The sequence below is a fragment of the Nipponia nippon genome, unplaced genomic scaffold (assembly GCF_047370975.1).
Source record: "Nipponia nippon isolate SJK-2023a ecotype South Korea unplaced genomic scaffold, ASM4737097v1 scaffold_1, whole genome shotgun sequence".
Lineage (NCBI taxonomy): Eukaryota > Metazoa > Chordata > Aves > Pelecaniformes > Threskiornithidae > Nipponia > Nipponia nippon.
Window position 1 is genome coordinate 25,396,722 of NW_028262290.1, and position 25,680 is coordinate 25,422,401.

General features: G+C 39.1%; 1 protein-coding gene across 3 annotated transcripts in view; it reads right to left on the bottom strand.

Annotated features, from left to right (window-relative positions):
• Positions 1–4,387: 4,387 nt before the first annotated feature.
• Positions 4,388–25,680, bottom strand: part of PTDSS1 (phosphatidylserine synthase 1) — a 32,403-nt gene continuing 11,110 nt past the window's right edge. For 2 of the 3 annotated variants that reach the window (XM_087749266.1, XM_087749284.1), the window contains 9 exons: positions 23,680–23,838; positions 19,995–20,146; positions 17,848–17,989; positions 16,701–16,813; positions 15,094–15,159; positions 10,939–11,038; positions 9,706–9,774; positions 9,103–9,172; positions 4,388–7,799 (listed from right to left, as the gene is read on the bottom strand). In XM_087749266.1, the coding sequence (XP_087605392.1) occupies positions 7,687–7,799; positions 9,103–9,172; positions 9,706–9,774; positions 10,939–11,038; positions 15,094–15,159; positions 16,701–16,813; positions 17,848–17,989; positions 19,995–20,146; positions 23,680–23,838 (984 nt within the window). In that variant the 3' untranslated portion in view covers positions 4,388–7,686. The remainder of the gene's footprint in view (positions 7,800–9,102; positions 9,173–9,705; positions 9,775–10,938; positions 11,039–15,093; positions 15,160–16,700; positions 16,814–17,847; positions 17,990–19,994; positions 20,147–23,679; positions 23,839–25,680) is intronic. The other variant, XM_087749275.1, reaches the window with a different exon arrangement.

Consider the following 25,680-nt stretch of genomic DNA (forward strand, 5'->3'; position numbering starts at 1 on the left):
CAATTCAGCTCTAGTTGGTTTCTCCACCCTGATCTCTGTCCTGTGATTCCAAATGCATTTTAAATGTGGGCAAATGGAATGCACAGATCCGGATTTGGGATCCAAATATGGCAAAGTCAGCAAACAGGCAGAAATAAGAATATTTTTAAAGTTGTAAGCATCATTATATATCACCTACGGCTTTTACAGCACATACATAGGGGGAAAAAAACCCCTAAATATCTCAGCTAATTTAATAAAAGGTCCTGTTTTTCTTCCACATTATTTATTTGATTAATGGAAATATATGTCCTTTAGTGGTATTTTTCACTGTATTCTTTTTTCTTTTCATCAAGTACTGAAGCCAGGCTACAACAAAACCAATACAGGTTTCTGCTAGTGGCCACCCTGTACAGAACCGGATTGAGAATAGTGTTTCCTCCTGCAAGAAATGAGGGCTGCAATTCCTTCTCTCAGCTGGCCGCATACAAGCTAAATGATCTGGCGTTTTTTTACCTTATCCAGTAGGAACATCTCAATATTAACAGAGTAATTGGTTCAAGTGCGGTGCCCTGTTGAGGTTTGTGACTAACAGTATTTTCCAAATCTTTAGAAAAAATGCTCAGTGACTCTTATGAGAAAAATGGGAATACTTCGCAGATGGTATGAAGTTCTGAATGCTTACTGAAACATACTGAACCATCCCAAGCTCTGAGCCACATAAAGACATCAAGCGATAATAATCCGCACACAGCGGCTTCCCTTTCCCAAACAGGATGGCAGGGATGAGGGACGGGCTCATCTGAGCAAGCAGGTAAACTCACAGCTTCATTGGTACAGCCAGAAACTCAGGCAAGCACGCAGTGCTGGAGACTGTGGCCTGCTCCAGCTGAGTTCCTGGGAGCAAAAACCAAACCACCTTTTCAGACAGCGGTCACCCTGTCCCTGCCCTGCACAAAGGGCAGTGGGAACAGGAGGAAAGCCAGAGGAACCCTGCCCAGGGCTTCATCCCAAAGATCCTCTGGAGAGAGTAGCGCTCCCTTCAAACGTGGACCAAAATCGGGACACTTAGACAACAAATTGGTAGTCCGTGTCTTTGGTAGAAACCAAAATAGAAGTCTTTCGCTCTTGCTCTCCAAAGACTAGAGCTATCATTTAAGATTTTAATTAAAAGCCTCCTCAAAGCTACTCATTTGATTTTATTTTGCTTCAGTTGTTCTGCAGCAAGGTTGACAACACGGGCACTTTGCAGGCCTGTGTGTACGGCACATGTAATTAAAGTCAACAGGAGTTATGAAGTCTTTAAAACTGAGCCAGGGTAGCTAAAGCCAGTAGCCCAAAATTAGAAGCAACATTTGAAAATCCAGGTCACGTTCTCTGTGTGTTTGTGTTATAGCATCACCTAGGGGCTGCAACTGAGATTAACGCCTAATTCTCCTGGACGTTACAGAGGTACACACAGGCTTGGATACTTCCAAATGTCCCGGCGCACAGCAGTCATCGTCACAGAGACTACACTCAACCAGGCCCTGAGCATTGTGATGAGAAAGCTCATCTGGTAGATTTATACATATATATACATACACACACACACAAGTATTTCATGCATTTTTTAAGTGAGAACCACCGAAATACTCAACTGGAGGGCACAGCAGTTGTAGAACATACTTTGGAGCACAGCCATAGGAATGCTACTGCTGTAAACTTCCCTACTCTAAAAAACATTAAATAAGCCAGCCAGTTATTTAATGATCATCTGCAAACTGAGATCCATGAAAACTATGAAAATTAAACTTATGTGTATGCTTAGTATAGTCTGGTATTCACATTGTTGCTGATTATAGGAATTCAATGTTTACAATTTACATTCTTTCCCAGACTTTCTTTTTTTCTGAATTGAAGTAAAAACTCGCTTGGTCTTACCGTAATATAATTTACACTGTTGAGAGCAGGACTGCTCCTTTGTGACAGAAGCAAAGTCCGAGCATGAGACCCCTATTCCGGTCTTTTACTGAGAGATGACAGAAACACAAGAAGATACAGTCTGAATTAAAGACATAAGAAAGAACTGGAAATAAAAATTGATCCCTTCAGAGTATGAGGGAACTTGATAAATTTTGCTGAGCAGCTGTCCAGAGTGAACAGAGAGGTGAAAAACACACTACAGAAGACTTGTGCAGGATCTGCTCTCCATGATGTTCTGCAGATGTATAGCAAACTGTACATTGCCAAAGACAACAGCAGGTCTGGAATCATCTAGAAAACAGAAAAAAACAAGTAAAAGTACTTCTTCCAGACTGAAACTAGGTTTCTAGAGCCAGCCTGGTGGTTTATGCCTAGAAGTCTCAGGTACAGGCAGGTTATTGGCCTGACCAGTACCATATAAAATGTGAGAAAGCCTGAAAGCCTACTATCTCTTTTCACACCTTCAGTGGTAAGCCCTCCTGGACCCAGGTGTGCTGAGAAGCATGAAAGTTGTATCAGTAACTCCGAAAAGAGCTGGGAGCAGGCAAAGCGTGCATTATCAGCTGGCTTCCGAGGGGGCCGGTACACACGAAGCCAGCAGAGGGGGAGGCACCCGAGGCAGACCTGCAGCCGCAGGCGCAGCATTGAGATGAGCGAGCAGGCATACAGATAACAGACCGTGCATCTTGTTGGGCATAAGCTAGCAGTCTGGTTGTCCTTCTGCTTTCAGCCCAGTGTATGAAGAGCTTGTGGCTTTCGAGTCCCGTTTTCTTTGAATAACAATGTATGTTCTCAATTCCTGACTAGCCACACAAAAAGCAAAAGCAAAGTGAGTAATGCGGGCTGTGTGTTTGACCAAAACATGTTTCTATCCAATTGTGAAACTGGACCTTTAGGGAACTACCTTAATTTGTTGAAGTAGGACCGGTCCCTGCCAGGGCTCCAGAGAACAAAACTATGTGGTGGCAATGGGTAGATTAGAAGGCAGAGCAGACCTGAAGGGAGAGGGAGACAGAGTACTGCAGGAGGTATTTTGAGCATACGAGCCTTGAAAATCAGCTCAGAAACCTCTGGTTAAACCCCAGCCCCTGATGGTGTAGTCCTTACAGTGCTCCAGCATGGAATAACAATGTAACACCAGCGGGAAAACAGTGGCACAAGAGAGTAATGCCTAGGCCTACAGGCACCTTATCAGGATGTAGGTGAATGCGAGCACTCGGACATCAAAGGAGGCACGGACACCAATTCCTATTTCAATCAGTACCATGCCAGCTTTTGGCTCCAGCTTCCAGTCTGTGCCAAATCACATTATCAAAATAGCGTGCAAGCTGTGCCACGGGACGACTGAGCAGAAATGACGCCGTCTGGCTCATTTGACCCTACCCTGACACTGCCGATTACAGTTCCACCTGCAACAGCAACTACCAAGACACAAAATAAAGAGCGATCCTTCAAAAGTAGCAGAGCACCATGCTTACGAAGGAGCATGTTTTTCAAGTGTTGCTTCTTAAAGGAAGTTTCTTCCAATGCTTCAGGTTTTTTTCCAGTATTTTCAATGCTTTAATTGATCAGAATGAAGACATAAAAAAGCCTTCTCCAATGTACTAAGCAGCGTCCTGTGAGTGAGGTGGCTCTTATAAATTGTTTAACCAGGTATTTTCCCACCCTTCAGAAGAGATTTACAAACTCAACACTTGCCTCTCAGCTGTTCTTCCCAGAGGATGAACAAGCCTAAGTCCTGGCTATTCCAAATTTTACTACAACCTCAGAATTTATGGGCTCTCTATAAACCAATATTCAAAAAGATAAGTCACATTGAAGAAAAACCCTTCCCTGCAAGGCAGAAAGTCCCACTATTCAATGCCTGTAGAGAGAAGGAACTGAGGAAGAAAGGGAAAGCCATGCTGCTTTACACATTAGACATCAGGCTAGTGTCAACAGCAGAGGAGCAATCAACAGTTCACAATACGCTTTAGGTATAAAAAATCCTGGAAACTGCTGTTGTGGAAACTATGCCAGCAGTGGAAGCCAAAGCAAAGTGTTTCTGATAGTCAATGACACCTTTATACGGGCAGAAATTTACTTGCCGATAGCCTGTCTTACAGTTGTTCTACAGAAAGTCTCATTTCTTCTTTAAAGGTCTGTCACGAGACCATCTTGCAACACAGCTCTCCCATCCAACAGTAAAACAAATCCAAAAAGAATAATTGAGACAAGACTTATCCTGTATACTAGAGAAACTTCAGAAGGCATAATGTAACTATTCATATTATCAGATCTGCTGCTCTGAAATAATAAATTACAGCAAAACCTTAGCATGCACTGTAGGCTGCTCAGGAACCGCTGCATTTGTCAGCATGCAATTACATAGAATAAAATGTAACAGCTTCTGAAGGCAGTATGTAATCATTTCTTATGCCTTGCAGATACAGACAAACACACATAACGGTGACATGGGTTGATTTACTGAGTTATTGCAAAATACAATACTTTGCAATCAATACAGAGCAACTCTATTCAAAAACTATTAAATACATGGTAACATCTGTGTCCTCTTGTGATAAGAAAGTAAAAAATATTAAAGTTTTAACAGCTGGAACATCAAATGATGATCTTCACAGAAGAGTAACAAAAGCACCGGTTGAAATCACACTCCAAATATTTAATTAGATGCAGTGTATGATCTATGCAGCAACTTTAATACTGGAATCCAGTACTCAAGGCTAGCTCTGGTTCACTGTATATCTGCATTTTAAAACTTTCCATTTTTATTTAATCCACTACTTAAGTTCTTGCCACTACCCTCTGCTTACACCCCGCTACCCCGAATTAGCCTCCCTTCAATGACCAACGTCACTGATGGACAGCCTCTGGAAGGCCAATTCAGATCTCGCCATAGCAGCAGGGGAGATCACTCGAGGACAGAGAAAGGAAAGAACATCCGAAGCAAGAAAGTAGGCATGAGAGGCTGTGACAGAACGAGTAGTTAAACACAGGACAGCGCATCCGTGACTGTTACAAAACACTGTTCAAGCAGCAGAACTCATACGTGGATGCTTGTTGCTAAACAGCTCACTGATTTGTCATTGTAGGTGTTACACACATACAGAATTCAGCAGTAGCGCAGTAAATGACAGAATTGAGATCACTAATTTTACAGCAGTGATCAAAAGCACCTTTCCAATGCCTGCCAGCGCAAAGCTTATGTCCAAAACGATGGGTCTGAAAATACAGTTGTTAGTCAGCGGAGGACTTGTGAGAACACATGTGAATTCAAGCCAGAACTGCTGACAGAGGACACAAAGTGCCATTTTCCAAGCAGCACTTAAATAGTTTACTTAACTTTCCCCTCTCCTTACCCATCCCTCTTTTAAAGTAGTAAAAAACAAAAACAAAAACAAAACCACACACAAAAAAAACACCAACCAAACACAAAAAAAGTAAAGTAAAAAGACTTCATGGGAAATATTTTTAAAGGTGTTGTCAAACAACATTTCTTCAAGGCCAAGCTGTTGTAACAGTATACAGAAGTCAGTTTCCAGCAAGATGACACTTCATATTTCCCTTTCCAATATTTTTAGGGTGCAGTTCAGCAGTGTGAGCACCAGGTCTGCATTTACAAAATGTGTGCTTGTCCCTGCAGGCAAGTAGATCTTGTACTTCAGCACTTGCTTACACATCTAAGCTTTGTATACACAGTCGGCGTGTATACACCTTGCAAGTATAAAACAGGCTCCCATCTTTGAAAACCACAGTACTTAAAATATCTTAACCATTAGACTTCCAATCTCTCGCTTTGGTATTGAATCAATAGAAAATTTACAATGCCATTCTTCAGCCTTACACAGACTGAGTTATTAACCAAGAAAATAAAAAAGTAACAAGTCTCAGTATCCAAAGAAATCTACAAATACATTCATCAATATGTAGTACATTACGAATAAGGAGGCAATACATGGAATTGCTGTAATATAAATGAAAACCAAGTAGCTGTAGGAAAGCCTGAAAGTCTTCCTAACATTTTTTTCTCAGGTGACATTTAATGTCACTGTAGCAATGATGATATAGCAGCTTCTACTATGTTACTTCCCAAGTTGTACACTTAACATTTGATTGAAAAGGGGAGTGGGAAACGAAGGCCCTCTGAGGAGTTCAGCAGCAACACGTTAAGTGCATTGAAAACATCGATCATCTGTGGCACATAGGAATTAATGGATTACACAGGATACTTTTTTCTATTTACAGTATCATACACTTGTATAAAGTCTCTGCTGCATTTTTTTTTTAGTACTTAGCCTGTGGCAAGTCACAGTAACATTATTCAAAGAAAAAGGAAATCCCATTTTCTTATGAAGAGACTGATGGGTATTACTTATCCTTGCTTAAACTATCTACCCCTCTGAACCCCACGAATCCCAAAATCTAATTGGCACAACAACATTTTGATAACTTAATACAGGAACTGATTGCTCTTGATTGTTTACCTATTGACTTAATCATTACGTTCACTGCTGGAGAATTATCCACTTTGCTAGATGTCAGAATTAATACATTTGAAAAAACAAAACAAAACAAAACAAACCACACAATAAAAACCTGCAAAAAAGAGCGACTTTGCTGTTGGGTATCTGACTGCATGATAGGAAATACCAAAGCAATGGGGTGTATCACAGTAATATCATGCTGCCTCTCAGACACCAAAGACTACAGCAAGCCTTCACAAATAATTACATTTATGGAAGTAGTAAGCAACTCAGCCTCAGCAAAAAACTGCCTTATCACCAGGCTTAGTAGGGCATCAGAGCCTTCAAAGCAGTTTCTGGTATCAGTCTGAAGACACTGGGATTTCTGGTTCCAGCTGAGGCAGAGGCAAATTAGAGGGGATGTGACACAGCTGAAAAAATTACATATTTGCACTTAAAAATGCAAAAGACACTGCAGTGAAGGAGGAAAAACTACTAAATGACATCACATCTGTCTCTGGGGCAGGAGTCATGGCCCTCTACTTTGCAACAGGATTTTAGGTAAGTATTTTAAAAACTTAAAAGAAATTGAGTGTGTAACAATCAAGCAGAAGGACAACGCAGAACAAGAGAACTGTGTTTGAAGATCAGTTTCACATCCTTTACAAGAAACCTGGACCCATTTCTTCGCTGGTAAAACCCTGTCACCAGGTCTAAAGAGCCTTTACATAAAAGCAAGCAGATGGACACAAGTATGGAAATTTTAAATACTTACTAACTGTTGTATAGAAAAGTTCAGTTGTGAGACTGAGAAAGAAGGGCAGAGTTGCTTTTAGTCAAAGGATTGCACACTCTTCTAGAAAGCAAAAAAACACAGTAAAACAAAACAAAAAATCCAACCACCTATGCCAACTGATTATCAGTTTACTAACCTTTGTGTTTAAGTCCTCAACTAAGATATTAAAAATGCACTTGCAACACCTGAACACAAAACAGGGTGTACCTGCTATGACAAAATTACTTTTCTTTCCAGCATACTCTTCATTAGCTTTTGGTGCCACATGCTGAAGAAACTAGATTTAAATCAGTGAATGGCAAGTGTCAGCAGGCAATGATTTGCACTACACTGGTGGCTCCATCTTGATCATCCTTTTCTTCGACATCTCCTTTTTTTAAACTTTTAAATTTAAAAATCAATCTTCCATTTGGAAATTCAGAGCCAGGTCTGATTTTCTTTGTTGCCTCTAGTCACACTGTAGGATATCTTCAGAGACCATTCTTATTTCTTGCCGATTCCATTCGTTACTTTTGATTTGGAGTGCCGATTCCTCCTTCTAGATGAATGGCTTTCACTATTGACTGAATGTTTTGGTGGACTGTTGTCAGCACCTGCTGAGAAATAAATATTTTTTGACTACATATGTATTTGACATTGTCAAGCTCTTGTCTAACAGACAGCAAGGCTACAGTGTTTCCTGTATGGATTATTTCAGGTTAATACAAACTGGTCGATACTCGTACTCCATCTAGTGGCCTATTTTTTTAAAAAAAAGCAATTCTTAAGACTCCTGTAAAATTCTTCCTCCTCCAAAAAAATTCAGAAGTTTGCTATAGCAGAATATAGTGGTGAAATCCTCCATTTTAAATGACATCAATAATTAAACCTCCACATTTTTATCACTGGCAGGTACTACTATCAGAAACTAAGAACTATGGAAGCACGGTCACAGATCCTTGTAAGAGTGCATTTCTTGTTTTCAGTCTTTCATGTGACAGACCATGTTTGACTCTGAGAAAACAGAGGGAAACAGTGGGGACTGAAAGAAGAATTCAAGAGAAAAACATGAAAGAGCTGAAGTTTGTAATTAATGAAGTAACAGGAACTCAGAGAAATATTTGCTTGGCCAGGTTTCTCCAGCATATATAAATGGGAAAAACACTTTGAGTGCAAATCCACAAATCTACTAGACTGAGAATAAATTAATATCAGCATCCAGAAAAGTCATGTATGAAATATAAAGAAGCTCTGCTGTAGGTGCTTTTCAAGTATATGACAAATAAGAAATATTTTTAATGACACAAACACCTGGAGCATAAACTTTGACAGAGATAACTTCCAGGTGTGAATCTTGATATTTGTTCAATAAGCAAGACCACACTGAAGAGTTAACGGAGGAGGCAGGTAACTTAACTGACCTCTAGTGTAGTGAAAAGAAGTCAGAGAAGGAGGCTGCCTTTGCTTAGGACAGAGAAAGCTGTTTATGACCATCAGCACCGTATTGACTAGGCAAGTGTCAGTAAGAACACAAGCTCCAGGGCACATTCTTGACTGTTTCTTAACAAGCAGGAATAAAAACACAATTCACATTCATATGTTTCAAATCAAACATGCAATATTCAGAGAGAAAACCTGTCTACAACAGTTATGAAATGCATAATGCCCTAAACTTACAAGAATGGCCTGGAATAATGGCAGAAAAATTCAGCTGCTTCATTAAAAAATAAATACATTTCCAACAGTTAGAAGAAAAAACGCAGTAAAGCAAAATAGCTTTGCAGATGATTTATCTGCATAGCTCCTACAGGGATGTTTAAATAAGTCCGGGTGTCTCCAAGGTAAGTTTCTCAAGCCTCATTTCCTAGTGCTAAGCCTTAATGCTACCACTTGAGAATATAGGTGCAAAAGTGCCAATACCTCTACTGAATTTAGAATGAAGCCAGGAAGCATCTGGACTGTATGGGCTGTCTTCACTTTCTGATAAGGTCTGCAAAAACAAGAAGGACACATGTCATTGGGATGCTGGTGGTTCTTGTAATCAGCACTTCTCCTGTTTGCAAATTAGACTTGTAAACTTAAACCGTGGCAGAAGTCCTCAAAAAACATTCAGTCAGTACTTAGGACTTTTCCCTTCTTAGTCAGAAGGTACAACATAGATGATACAGTAAGAATGCACCACCTGCCATGTGATCTGTTGTGTAACCAAGTATTCTTAATATTCCCCTAGCATTCCACCTGTACAATGGGAACATTAGCTGACCATTCATCCCTGAATGCTTTGCTAAAATTACAGCCTCATTTTGAGTAACTAAGAGGACAGCATTCTTTAGAAACCACAGTGTAATTTGGGATCTGTCCAAGGCCTGCTGAATTCAGAGTTCTTTCTATTGACTTCAGTTAGCCTCTGGACCATCCCCCCTCGCCCCCATTTATACTAGCTCTGGTAAAGAATTCTAATATCTAGGAGCTTTGCAGATTTAACTCTGGTATAAAACAAAACCAGGCTTCTTAATAAAGTACCTTTTCTCGGTGGCCGTAGTATTCTGCGTACCAAACCATACCATATAAACACAGGAAAGTTGTAAAGGCCTAAACAGGGAAGAGAAGAAAAAATAATCTGTAAAACTTTTTCCAAATTTCCTGCTGGTTCAAGGTCTCAGAGTCCCTGGAGATTCTGCATTCAGAGACTTTCATGCTCTGTTTCTCTCTGCATCTTTTGTCAGGATGATTAAGACTCAATGTTTCAACTTCAAGGTACACATACATCCTGCCACCATGCGGCATGCAGACCAATTTTCAATGGGAGCATGAGAATACATACAGATCACCCACATATATGCAGAATACACTGTCAGTATGACTTTTGTCCTCACCTTGTGCAGTTATCATACAAAGGCAGTTGATAATATACCTACAAGTGCCTATCAGGAACAATCAGTCTGGGAGAAAAACGAATTCTCCTTCTCCCTGCCCCATGCTTAAGGCTGGGTTACATGTTTGGTTTTGTGGTGCTCTGATCCGGGAAGCAATTCAATACTTTTCCCCTCTGAAGTTTCAGGAATAAAATCGTCAAGCTAAATAGGAGAACAATAAATTCTGACTCCCTATCACCTGTTCAAACTGTGTTCCCAACTAGAAGGGAGGAGTATTTATCTGTCAGCCCATTATAAATGCCTTATTTTTCACTGACCATTAAAAACACGTTTGGCATCAGAGTTAGAAGTCTGGCAAGACAATCATCCATTTACTATTACAAAATGGGCATTTCATGCTGCATTTGCAGTAATCACACTAAAGTACAGAAAGTTGCAGGCTGAGTGAGAGCGATTTACCTGATAAAGCAGGGCTGTTTATGTAGTTTGTAAGACTTCAGTGTGAAACAACATGCATTACTTATTAATGCTATTCATTAACTCCTGTCCCTTTCCAGTGAGCATTATGGCAAGCACCACCAAAGTTAGTCTCAATCAAACTGGCATTTTCTCTCATATAGCACCCTATAGCTAGTGTTAGTTTCATTGTTAAGCACTGGTAAAGTGGCTATATTCTGCTATGTCAAGAAATAAGAAAAAAAAAGTTACTCTATTCCTTTTGAAGTGTGTTCTAAATGATGTAGCGTTTGCTTTCCCTAGGACATGCACAAAGCTCTTTACCAACATTCCCCCACAATGATCCCCTGCTGCCAATGTTCCAGAGAGGAAGCTATTTAGATGCTTTCAATGCTTTATGTTTCACATGAGAAATCTCACTTACCACGCAGAGAAGCCAAAACACAACATACAGTATTTGCGTTTTGGAAAAAAGATCCTGTCCAAACTTTATGCACACAATAGCTTCAAGGAAAGCAATAACCCTGTGGGTAAATGAAAGAGAAGGGGGGGGGAGGGGGGGAGTGGTTACAAACACCAAGGATTTAACTCACATGTTCACAACCCAGACCCCAGACTGTCAGCTCTAAACAAGCACTACTCTCTAGTGAGCACACACACCCCCCAACACCACCATTAAGTGAAATTCTTTGGGAAATTTATTTTTCTTTCTACACTTTTCTTCAGCATAAACAGCATACAAAAAGTGATTGACTGGCAGTTCACATTCCACGAGCCTCTGCTTGTCCAGGGAACAAGCAGGCATGTGTGCCAATAGCAGAGAATTTCTGTTTATACCTACCACTGTGCTTCATCCCTCATCAGATATAAACTTCTTTTCCGTGCTGAACAACCAATAGACTCCCTGTCGGGTGAACTAGAACTGTGCTTTGGGTATTTCTCTATTGGATGTAAATTTACTACAATTCTAAATAGGCTACTTTGCTTGCTTCAGATGGATTTTAATGAGAAAATTAACATGAAGCAGCATTTCAAATTCTGAGAATCCACGCATTTGCTCTGGTTTATCTGTAAACTTTGGTCCACACTACAGTATCAGAGGATTTGGGGAAAAAATCTGAGAGGAAGAATTGCAATATTTACTTTCTTCTCTGCATTACAAGAATCAAAACAAGTATCTCCAGCTCTCTACCCATTACCAGATATTTACATCTTTTCAGGCTCAGAGCTATGGAGGCTTGTCCACCACTTGGTGTGGAACAAGGGGTTATGAGTCCAAAGCTTCAGTCATCTGCCATGGAGATATATTTAGTTTGTATAGGTCCTGGACATAAAGTTACATTTTTTTAACAAATAGAAGTGTAGAAACATGACTGGTGCAGTAAAAGTATAGAAAATTGACTCTTCTCAAGCTGAAGCAAATCATGAAGAAAACAATTAAATGTATAAAAGTTAAGTATTAAACTTGTTCAATAGTGACTCTGAGGTTGTACATGAGCACATGCATGAACGCTCCTCCTCAAACATGTGCAGGCACACTTAACATCAGGTCAAGTGTTTCAGGCTCCCAAGATCGACACTGCAGGACACATTCCCTACCAGCAGTCTCCACAACCAGGGAGCTGCTAAAAACAGCTCTACTGCCTCGCAGACAGGACCCAGCTCCCTCCACGCAAGAGGGAGGAAAGATGTGTGCATGACTTAACGACTGGTATTGCAGAGATGGTCCTGCTGCAAATAATAAATTACAGCTTTCTCTGTACCATCTAATGTGACTTGCAGCATGATGAGTGGGGACAAAACTTAGAATTGTGGAAGTAACACCTAATTGACCAATACTGCGAATTAATGAGGTGCATATTAGTAAAAACTTGAGAGAACAGTTATTACTCTGTTGGGTCACCAACTATTTTTCTTTCTTGGTTTTATATTATTTTTACTGATCCAGCTGCAGATTAAAAAAATAGTTAAACTGAACTACAGCAGTGGGAACAGAAAGACCACCATCAGGAAACAAACATGTGAGGGTATGATATACTCGACGGTATAAACAAAACAATAGGCTATTTTCAACAAGGACTCAAAAAATGATACAGCTGTTTGTGCTGCATTTATACATTCTTTCCATTATTCTTGTCAAGAATACTTGGGTTAAGCACATTGTACAATAGGACAGCTATTACAGTTAAAGAAGTAGTAAATCAAAAGATAGAAGAATGCTAACAGTGAAAGCTGTTAAGTGTCCTACTGAAGGGTGATGAGAATACTCAATACAACTAAAGACACTGTAAGTTTTTATTCAGTCAAAATGGTCTTGTAACATCCTAACAGATACTCCTTTTTGAAAGGCTTCATCTTAATGAAAATGGTGCAATTTCCAGCAGACCTGTTGCATTGGCCTTGTTCATGCTGTACATCCCTTACTGTTCATCTGTTGAGAGTGATGCTACAGTATACGTCAAGTCGCAGAGAACACAGTTTCATACCAATGCAAGGCACTAATTGTAATTATTCAGATGGTTAGGCTGTTACAAGTGCAATTTGTGCCTTTAGAAGTGTGTCTTGATCACCACAGATATGAATATTCTATATAGTTGCTTTTAATTGCTTCATAAATTATATTCTGGATAGTTAAATTAGTAGAAGAGTGCTGCTTTTCCAACAAACAACAGGTACTCCTAGCGTTGCTCTGTTTTTTCTAGCAGATTAGAGAAGTAAGCAGTATCAAGGAGTTCAGAAGTTCATCTTTATTTCTTCATAAGGCAGAACTTGAAAATTCTTCCCCCAAAATTATAAAATTCTTTAAATGTCTCCTATAAGTCTCTAAAATTACCATCTATAGTTGAGAAATTTTTTTCACATAAACATCTCAATTCCTATATAATTTAAATCCAGATTTCAGCAACATGTCTGTATTCAAATGCGTATCTCCAAAATATTAATACAGTTGATCTGTAACTACTAAGATGTTTATGCACAGAGCAAGGTTATTTGATTCTAGTTGTAAATTAAGTAGTCATATTAACTGTGTGATTAACTAGTTATCTTCACTACTAAAGAAGCATCCATACCAAACCCAGAAAGACAGGTTACTCTGCCATGATCATTACAAGAATCCAATGCCTTTTTAAGGACTGTGTATGTTACAGACTCTCTTTAGGAATCACAATGCATGTTTTGAGGAGGTGGATCTTCCCTTAGTAAGGGGGTTTAGGCTTACAGAAAATATTATCAACTCCTACTCAGCACCAGTAAAACTAAACAAGAAAGAGTTACTACCTGTTGCATGCCCATTGGATGTTACAGTCATGAGTTGAAGACAGTAACAGATCCATCCAGGAAGGTGATAAGTCAGTGAAAGAGGTGAATATTTAAGCCCAGCCAAACCCAAGGAGACATGTGTCATGTTCTCCAGGGTACTTTTATAACAAGAGTAGAAATCCCTTCAATTACATTGGAGCATGGTCTGCGCTCATCTCAATTAAATGCTGAGAAAGGGGTATTCTTTATGGTGGTGTAGTGCACCTGGAAACATGCCTTCCAGCCCAGCACTGTTCCTAAAACTCTGTAACATCCCTGAGACTAACAGTAAAGGTGAGGCAAGTTTGCCAGAGCACTGTCTCTAAATTAGACCTGAGTATTTTCTGGCTCATTGAAATCTGTTCCAATTTAAAATAGTAATAGATTCTTCTATTAAACACAAAAATGGTTCAGACAATTCTGGAAATAAGACATACAGTAATCTTGACAAAGAGAATGAAATGGCTGTTTTAATTTAAAATCATTGCCATCAGAAACTAGCTTCTTGAATAGTTTCTTAAAATATATATCACATTTTTTTCTTTAAGACATGATTTAGGATCTTTCATGTTTTCCCATTTGTAAACTTCCAAGTCATAAATCAAAAGGGACACTACCATGCTGCTTATTTACAAGAAGCATTTACAACTCTAAAGTAGCACATGCTTTAGGTTTCCAGAATGGTACATTTTAGTCAAGCCATCTAGAGAAGGAAGTTCTCACCAGAAGCAATCATGCAAATCATTTAAAGGTCTCCTCCAAGAGACATGTTGAAAGAGAGTGTAGCCAAGGTAACCATTGCTCATAGCGTTATCCTTTTCCCTCTTTGAGGATAGAACAGAAATAGTTGATAACCGTGGTTTGTTTCACTGTCTTCTGTTGTGATTCCACGAACAGCAGCAATGCCCACCTTGACAGCCAGGTAAACATTGCTCCAATGACAGGCAAGCGGTAGAGGCAAAAGCTTTATCCTTCTCACCTGACTGAGAATATGGGCAGCAAGGCCAATGCTACTTTGAAGGAGCCTAGCTTTATCCAGCAGTTTCTAGTTCTTCCTTCTGTTCTTCTCCTTACTCATTCCATCACTTCCCATGTTCTACCTCCAAATCCAGAATTTTCCTTCCCTCTGAACTTGCAAAAAAAAGAAAATCTCTCCATACTGTTCTTTATACTAAAAACAACACAAGACAAGGACTGGCTTCATGCAAAGCCTGTTCCTGTGCTGGACTCATACTTAACACTTGTCCAAGTGCTTCAAGAATGCAGCAAGAACACTTACCCAAACACCCAGCACTGAGTTCCCACCCTCTTGCACTGCGTATCTGTGAGGTATGCATAGTATTGCCTGAGAAGAGAAACAAGAAAATTCTTCAGTGAAGTTGAAAGTCCCCAGAGTATTTACATTTAGAAAACAAGTTTATGTTACAAATGTATCTGTACTGAAAATGAAGTGCTGATGGTTAAAATCACATGCAATCATGCTGGATGTCTACCAGATGGCTTCAATTCTAGTAGGACAGATTATCACATAGATCGAATAGCTTGAAACAACACAGAAACCAATCCTGAGAGCAAGGACTGGGAAAGTACCCAAACCAGTAGGCTAACAAAGCTACGTATTTGTCTCCCGCCTCTCCACTGAATCTCTAATTCTTTTAGGCAAAGCGCAACAGCTTTGAAAGAACTAGAGAATCCCCTACTTTTTCCACAGTTTGTCTTTAATTTATTAACAATTGCATTTTCTTGAGAGGTGTGGGTTTGAATTTTGAAAGAAACTGAATATGGCAATTCCATATCCTGGGTAAGTGCTCTAACCACTGGCATGTTTTCCTCTCAAGAACAGAGCAGAATTTCTCACTATTTTGGAAACAGTCTGGAGACCCTTCTGCTCTCTTCCTTATGCTCTTTATACTTCTAAATTTTAAGAGTTTAAGAGAGGGAAATTCCAAAGAAGTAGGACCAAAGTTCCTTTTCTCAGTCTCTGTCTCTGATTTCCACTGACAGATGGAGAAGACAAGTGTTATTAATCCAACAATACAAGGATTGTTTAAGAATAAAGACTTCTACAGGTTGGCAAGTGCCATAAAAATACTTAAAAGCTCACCTATACAGGAGCTTATAGGATGTTTAAGGTGATTTAGTTAACTGCGAAATCACTGCACGTAACTTGAGATGCTAACGGCTGTATTTTAGGAATAAACCTATGCACAGCTGCCATTTAACTGTCCAAGGTAATGGCACTTTACTCATGAATGGGAAATTCCCTGCCTCTAACTTCAAAATGGCATATATTCTGTCTGCCTCCAGCTATGTCACAGGAAAAAAAAATTAAGGGGATTCTGCTAACAACGTGAAATACTGTGCATGACTAAAAGCAGGTTAATATTTCTACACAACTGTTAACACTGCATATATACTGTTCTGTTACTCAGAATACGGTAATGCTCTATCTTTTCTTATAACATGCTAATATTTCCTGCAGACAAACAGAATAAGGAGCTCAGAAAAACCAACAGCTCTGTCTTTCCTCATCTACACTTTTGTGAGCATCTGACTCATCAACTTGGATACTTTCACATGCAGTCCTTAAGGATAACATATGCAGCTAACTCACAACACAGGCAGATGCTATACAAACAGAAGATGGAACAGACTGGTTCAGCATCCCTATGGAAACACAGATGTTTATATACATTTTATCTTATTAGTTTACTTGGCAAAAAATACACTTTATTGAAAAGTGATGATTGTTTTGCTTTTCATGGTGGCAAAAGCATAAATTTTTTTAAATGTGTTGTACTTATTCACAAACTATATGCAGTTCTTGGGTGCCTAGAAGTCAAGCTACTTTAAGCATAAGAAAAAACACCATGGCAAAAAAATTACCTTACAGTGGGTGCTGTAATGATTCCTATGAAGAGAATTCTTCCCCAACTTAAAGGGTGGCTTGCTTGGAACACAAAGATATGTTTCAAAAAGAATGTGTTCAACTCAGTCAGCTTAAAAAAAAAAAAAAAAAAAAGTTAGTTAATAGTGTTCAACTTATGTAACTCTTAATGAGTTACTACAGAAAATGTACACAAAGATTAATATGGGAACTAAAACACGGAAGGAAAACTACTTATGCTCTCCTATAGCCATGCTGGTTAGACTGAGGATTTAAACAGTCTAAGATTCCCACTCTAGGACAAGCAAGGGATATACTAGTAAAACAAAGAATTCTCCCCTAGACACCTCTACGAAAGTATTTGCTCTTTTTCCAGAAACCCATTAAGGGACCAGACACTAATTCACACTACAGAGGTCTTCTGGTAACTTTCATACCCGAAATGAGGTTTGAATGACTGAGGCAAATTTGGTAGAGGAGTAGAAGAGATCATAATAGAACAAAAAAACCAAAACAAAAAAAACCCAAAAACCCCCAAAACAAACAAACAAAAAACCCCACCACAAAACACCATACTTCTGGTCCTCCTTTTAAAGACTAAATTCAGCAAATTGAAGAAAAAAAAAAAAAAAAAAAAGATTTAGGCTGTAGTGAAGTCTGCTAGTATTTGCATGACGAAGTACCAAAGCAGTTGGGACATATTATGGAGTCTTGCTGGATCAAGGCCAGAATTTCGAGTATCAGTAATCAATCCAAGAGTCAATGGGAAAAGAAAGAGGGGGAAGTCAAAAACAAGAAAACCCCAACCAAACAAAAAAACCCAACAAAACCAAAACAAACAAAAAACCACCCCACCCAAAACCCCACTGCCTAGCAGTTTTTAAAACTGTACCAATTGCAAAGAGCAATCTGATGGCCAGTACAGCAATCTGTAACATTTGTTTTTTTCCACAGATTCTGTAATTACACTCCTGAACTATCACATAACTCCCATGAAAAATGTCCTGCCCAATTCTGTATTATCAATTCATTTAACTGCGTATTTCAATGACAGACATACATTGCATTAGAATATCTTCTAGCCAAACACAGCCAGTAAGTAACTGAGCTGATGGCAGCTTTGATTTCACAGAATTTATTTCGTACCTGCCAAATGATCATGAAAAGGTAGATTCCAGCCACTCTTTGAAATGAAGACTTAGGGTCAAACCAGCGGACATAGGTCCAGCTGGCTGGGGTGAACTGTAATACAGCTCTTTTGATTTTCCCTGTGGTCGTGTGAATGTCCCTAGAAAAAGAAAATGGCTGGAGTAAATACAAGGAATATGCAAGGAAAAAAAAAAAAAAAAAAGCAATAGCCATGTTACTGATGTTTCAGGACAATCACACTTTTTTGCTGTACAGCAAAGATCTTCACAAACACAACTGTGTACCAGGCAAGGGTGAATTAAGAAACCTATTAAGCACTTCAGTCAGGGTGCATTCTGCTATGAAAGCCCACCCTCCTCTATCCTCAGCCAGTAACTAACTACAAAACATATCCACCATTCTCTCCATGAAGGAAAGAAACAAGGATTGTGATTCTGCAACCCCTTTGGAAGGTCTAGAGGGTATTTTTTCCTAGTGTATGCCGCCAATGCTCTTACCCCAAAGACTCCTTGTTCTAGAGCTCACTGACATCAATCCTTCAAGAATGCGTCAGATTCATTATTCATTAATTGTATAAGGGTTTGAAAATACTGCACTTACAGCGTATACAACCCCTGCTGTTCTGATATTAGATGCATGCAAATCTTCTGGAGAGATATGATAGCACTTTTAAAAGCTAGAAGGCTTTTAAATTCCCACTTGAAAGGGGATGTGAATGGAGGTTCATCTGACAGATGTGTTACTGGTTCTTGCTTTTGATAACATTAATTCAGATGAGCAACAGCATCCAAAGAACAGGGAATCTAAGAAAAACTCAGAGTTTCCTTTTCTGAAGGAGGACTAGCAGGGCCAGAAGTCAGTTTTCACCCTGTTATTTCCCTGACCCTTCTGGACAAAAAAGGAGATCCAGATTTGATATTTCCGATACTTGTGTTCTGTTAGGCTAGTGGGATCTTAGGTTGGGGGAACCTTCTAACCTTCAAGATCCATGTTTATTCAACAAAAAAAAGAAAAAGAAAAAACAAAAGGGCACAAGCAAAAGCTTCTCATTCTATGCAGCTCCTCTTCATATTAAAGTTCCAAAAACATCTATTCATGCATTTAGAAGAACACGAGGAAAAATTATTCGACAAAAGTAAAGACTAATCCTGCCATAGATATTCTGGCTGAATAACTGAAAACTAAAAAGTTTTAGCTTTCAGTTAACTCTCTGAAAACAGAGGGACCATCAACTCTATAATGCTAATTATTCCTCCTGAACTGAAATGCGGGAAAATTTAACTGAGACTAAAGGCTGGATGGTTCTCAGAGCAACTAACAAATTTGTGAGTATGAAAAGAAAGCAGCACAGAAGTTCATGCAGGGTACAAATCTGAAAGTCAAGATTTGAGCTCCTTTTCCATCTCTCAAGGCAATTCATTGTACTTGATCCTGTTTCATCTATACCATTGGTAACGTGCAAATAACAATGTTGGCCACCAGCTGGCAGGGAAGAAGGCAGGAGAGAGGCAAAATACTATAGTACAAACCACACCTGGACAGCTAGGAACTGACACTTACTAGGCCACAAGCTGCTGTCCTTTTACACAACAAATGCTATTTTATTTTGCAATTACTCCATTTATTATAGAGGGTCAGCAATGGGGTAAGGCAATTCACAGCACAGGTACAATCAGCCTGATTCCTCTTCTGCAATTACAACTAGTGCTGACAGCTCATCACACTAATGCCTCATCAAGCTGAGCCCGAATCTAGTTTAAAAACATTGTATAATGAGAAAACAGTTACAATTCATTTTGTTCACTGCCTTCTTCAAAGTTTAAATTGTAGAAAATAAACTGAAAATGCAAACAGCTTTACTACTCTGTATTTTCATTTGGCATCAATGCTTGTAACTTAGATTGCAAAGGAAAATGATATATACATCATCATATTTACAAATATGTGCTGTACAGTAGCATTACGACGAGATGGACTTTTAACATTTAAAATAAATTTACTGCATTGTTAGCACATGCAGATTGCATGCTATTTCTATACTACATGCGTCTTACATACGCGAAGAAAAGGTCTACTTCCCAAGGAAATTAATTTAATATTATAACATCAAACATAATGTTTATGAAGCTTTAATTTAGACCTACTTGAAGCTTGCCCAGTGATAGGTCCTCATCTCCAAGAAACGACAAACTACCATGCCCAACCAGATGCCACCCCCGTTACAAAGCAGGATGTCCAAAATGACTTGATCCCACCAGCATTCAGCAAAATTAGGCAGAAGGTGCATGAAGAAGAGCTACAGAATACAGCAAAAAGATTCTGGGTGAGGAACAGCACAGAATTCATACAAATTCACTTTTTAAGTACACATTCAAAAAACAGCTTTTCAGTACATGTCATAATTCAAGGACAGGAGCCACAATCACTTAAATTCGATGGGCATCCTTCCATTAACTTCAGAAGGCCTTAGACAGAATCACACAAGACATCAGAGGTTTCCTTCTCACCGTTCCCTGTTGGGGCTATGCTGTATATAAGGATATCATGCAGCTCTTGGCCTCTCAAAGACAATACACAGAACATTCGTAGAAATGCATGAAAGAAGCAAAACTACTGCATTTCTCAGAGGAAAGAAGGTGTTTCATGCTTTAAAAATAAATTGAAGAGAATCTTTGTTTTATTTTTGCTAAATAGTTTTAAGAAGTATGTTTTCTAAACCACCACCAAGATGCAGTAAGTAGAATGGATGCATTTGTAACAACTGTCAGTGCTAAAGTATGTTGGAGTTCAGGACTTCATACTTGTTCTATTTCAAAACTCTTTCTTACATCTACTATTTTTAGGAAATTCAGTGACTGTAAAAAGACTAAGAGTTCATCAATATTTCAGATACTACAAGCTTTGCTGCTATACTTGATCCAGAACAGCTCAAGAAGTTAAGAGGATATTCCACTCTCCCTTCCTACTTGGTCTCTGGTAAGCACTAATGATGAAGGTACGTTTACAATGAAGATACTGGAAAACAGGCCAGAAACAAACCAACATCAGACTGAAAAGCTGACACCATCTGGTTATATCAAAACATTTTCAGTCCTTTAAAGATTTCCCCTGGAAAGTGTACAAGTCATTTACCTCTGAAGCAAACTGTTCCTTCCTGAATCCTCAATTTAACTGAAGACCACTGCGAGGCATTAGTAAGGCAATTAAATGTATTTACAGATACATTTGGTGAGTTTACACTTTTGATAGAGTGAAGGAGGACAACTGGTGAGAGTTAAGGCAAGATATAAACAGAATTTACTGAGAGCTAGAAATGGATTCAGTGCCTCTCATTTCCCTTTAAGAGAAAATAATTGTACTCTCTATTCTAGAAGAAAAATCACAGCAACCCAAAAAATAGACTGAAAAAGTTAGCTGTGAACTGGAAACCAAGACAGCCATGTGCTAAGCAGTCCCTTTGGAATACTCAAGGAGATGCTTAACAAAACACATAGCAAACTAAATATTCTTACCTCCACAAAACCAGTACAATTTTTGTCAGTTAGTGTACATACACTGTGTCTGTGGAAGACTATTGGTATGATTTTGTAATAAAGTATCTTTTGTTAACAAATGTATAAATAAAATATTGAAAAAAATCAGATGCGGGAAAAGGAGTAGGAATGTTTTCTGTATACAGTAAGAATGAATACTGGTCCATTTATAATAAATTGCAGTGACTGATATTGACAATAACAGTTCCTTTGAAAACTCTTGCAAAAGTATATCAAAGCAACTTGGGGGTTTTTTTGACAAGGCTATGGGAAGGTCAACCTGTAGAAAAGAAAACTTGAATTTCTCTTCAGGACCCAACCTATACAATGTTGCTCATTATCCTGCTACAGTTTCCCTTTCATGGTTTACATTAATTGAACCTGAAAGGGGCACTAGGCTACAAATCTCCATCTGCAATAATCCAGCCAAAGACACCAGAAGTTACAGATAGTAAGGCAGCAAAAACCAGAGCACAGGTGTTAGCCAGACCATCTCTAAGGTGCTAGCTGTTTTCTCAGAACAAGACACCAACGTCTGCCTGCATCCCAACTTTAACCTGACAGTACAGAGCACGAGCCAAGTGTTCCATTTCAGAATGGGGAGCCAGCTGAAATCCATTAATGCTAATAGGAGATGCACAGCTAAATACCTATGTAACTGCCCTAATAACTTCTGTAGGTTTCTAATGACTCTCCTGAATTAACCAATTCATAAAAAATCCATTTGAGTGGCGATAACCTCTCTATATGTTGAACCTTACCCAACAGATTCTCTGTTCAAATAATCTCCCTTTGAACAACAGGGAATACTAGACACCCCATGCGGTGTCAAATTGAAGACGATGGTTGTGTGATGATCAACTGAATGATAAGACCGCGTGTGAAACAAATCCAAATTTATTCTTTTACAGAGACAAAAACTGAGTACAATAACTAGCAAAGTTGTTTTTTGTGGATGGGTACTTGTGACATCCCAATCTTAAGCAGTTTCAAAATAGCTTAGAAAACAGTGTATCCTTCAATGCCACAGAACAAAAACATGTTCTGAAAAGGAACTCATGGCACCAGTATTTTCAAACCCAGAAGTTTCATTTTAGACAACTAAATCCTTATCTATGTTTCTGAATTATAAATGCCTTGTCAGATGAGCCAAGCATTCTCAAGACAGCAAGCTCTACAGAAAACTATGATTTCAAAGACTAAATTCAGGTGTTTACATCTACACTGAGTATTTTAACTGTGACAAGGTCAGACTACGCTGTCCCAAAAGCAGATAAAAATTGAGTTGTTTTTTTTTCTCTGAATTGTCCAATTAAGCTCATTTTTATAGAAACTCGTTCTTGGATTTTAGGTGACACACATTCTACTAATCAAGCTCTAGGTTGCATGCAAATAAAAATATTTAGAGTAGCGATTAATCAGCTTGAATTCTTAAAATAAATCTAACAATAAGGGCCAGCAGTCCAAGCAACAGTCAATTGACTGAATCAAGTCAAGTATTTGTATTTTTTTTTTTTTTATCAAAATAGGATTTGAAAGTGCCAACAGTCAAATGACTCAAGCATGTGCTTGGGAGAACTGTGGTAAAGCTAGATAACAAAAATAAGTCAGTGGTCCTCCAAACCATGGTGCAGGGGACTACACTGCATGTGAACTAGGTTAGATCCAGGTCTAGTAAAAATCACGTTTTTATGTCAGTGAACATGAATAAACTAGGCTTGTGGGGTACAATTTAACAAAAGAAGGGCTATGCACTCAGGTGTCATGAGAGAAAACACCACACTGAATAGTGTCTTGCCATTCCATACAGACTTCTCCTCATGGGTCCTCACACCTTCCTTGGGGATCCCTCAACTTCATTTCACTGTACAGTCTGCATGACTATACACAATGCGTAATACTGTTGTACCTGGGGTAAGGAGATCATGACAGTAGATCACAGATACTGCAAGGTGAAAAAGGAGAACAATTGCTCTGAATCAGAGAATATTAGTCAACGTCTGAAGTAGCACGAGTGTTGACTTCCGTAACAGCAGATAAACAAATTATGGATGGTACCAATAGGCTGGCCTAGACTTCCCTCCTATTCAAGCGTAGTAAGTCACTTACCTAAACCCCAGCTTGCTGTTGTCCACTAATGCAACTGCATCAATTGCTCAGCATCTGGTTTATAAGGCTTAAAATGTAAATCTATACTGAGAACTAGTGAGTCATCCTTCTAGTAACATACACGCTTCCCCCAAGAACAATTCAAGTCTCATACATTTGCTTATAATTAAGATTATGGGTGGCCTACCTCAGTGAGCTCCCAGGTGATGCTAATAGTCCAGCACAGCCCATAGCTGCGGATCAGCAAAGCCTTCATAGCCCAGCCCCAGAAATGCCCAAAAGCAAATATATCAAAGTGGCTGAGGATTCTCTCCCAGGTGATAACATGACAGTTCACAGCATATTCCTGTTAATGAAAACAAACAAACAACAACAAACTTCAATCAACAGGCAACTTCAGAAACACAAGAATGAAGAAAGTTCTTTCTATCTTTCTAAAATTATAAGGATATTGAAAGAAGCATTACTCTGCTTTCTTGTCCTTCTAAGCTCTGCAGGAAAACTTTCGGTATTAAGACTCAGTGTCATCACAGTACAACCCTAATTTAAAAGCAGATAGAATAGTCCCTGGTGCCTGAAGGAGCGTGTATTTCTTATGTGACAGAGGAACAGCAGGAGCAATAAAATCAATAATAATAAAACCAGCAAACAATACTCCAGAAAATAGTTATTTGCTTTTCTTTGGTGTCTTGATTTGAAATAGCCACCTTTCCCATTTTCATGCTGTCTGGTGTTCAGATGTGGCTCATCAGTGGCTAATCCTCACCAGTTTGTGATGTTATGTTACGCATCTCGATGTTCATTTGAGTATCTTTTATGTCTTATTTTCCTCACAAAAGCAATTTCCCAGAACACACTCATATTGAGAAAGTTCAGTCACAGGGCTGAATTAAAAAAAAAACAACAAAAAAAAAACCACAAAACAAACAAACAAAAACCAAAGGGAACTTGCAACTGTTTTGTCACAGATGAGTGGCAGATTCCTTAAGAATATTAATTAATATTCTAGTCATCAATAACAAGGGAAATATGTTCTCTCATCATGTACAGCAAGTACTAGAAATCACTGCCCAACAAAAAAAAAAAAAAAAAAATCTGTATGCCATCAGGAGGCTGCATCTGTGGGATTCTGTCTCCTCACTGGGCACAAACTGAACTATTCCCAACTGGAAACACACATTTAAAAAAATCTCTACTCACCAACCCTCCTAAAATATACATTGCCACCTGCAGGTGACAACACAGCACTGCTCAGTGCTGTTGAATTAAGTAAGGATTCTCTTGCAGCCCAGAATTATTGCTAATCCTGCACAAATGAACCATGATCAAGTTGAAAAGGGGATGGCAGAAAAAGATTTAAATCTTGGTCTCCATAAGAAGAATGCACAATTTCACACAAACACTTCTATCAGCCAGCAGTTACATCCCACTATGAAACTGTGGGTAACCCTCACTGTTGGTGCTCCCTGAAGTGAATGCGTGGTATTGCTTTTCACACATGCCAGTGCTGTTGGTCATTCAGAGAAAGGTGCACCGCCTGCCCTAAGGATGGCAAAGCTGCAGCTTTAGTGCACAGACTCAAACAGATCTGAAACTGGCTCATTTGCCAGCATGAGAAGCGCAGAATGCACAATGGAACGTGCAGGCTCCTAGCTACACCATGATATCTGAAGCTCTATGAGTGAACACAATGAGGTTACTCTAAAAGTAAGCTTTTTTCCAGGGCTCTTGCTTTTTTGCTTCTATTTTTACTGGGGCTTTTTGCCCTCTATCTCATCTTTCCAGCTGCAGCTCTGCCAGTCATACAGTGAAATGTGCTGAACTTTATTTTATACTGAAGCAACTTTGCCAGCCCTGTGCAAGAGACAAAGCTGCAGCCTTCATTATAGTTGCCCTTTAAAAATTTACTCCAACTTCAAGTGACAGTATCAGGATTGCAAAGTAGTACAGAGTAAGTTTCCACTGACTGCTACAGCCAAGCAATCTGCTGTACTGTGGTTCTGTGTCAGTAGTAATACCAGTACTCCTCTGACTTGAGTCTATTTCTAACTTAAATGACAGGAGAGCCAGGTGAATCTGACTTACCAACAGACTCCTTGTCTCAGCTCCCTTTTGTTGCTCAGCAACATCACTAACTCCCATGCTCACACTCCATTTAGCAATGTGTCCTCCCACCACCCTAACAGCA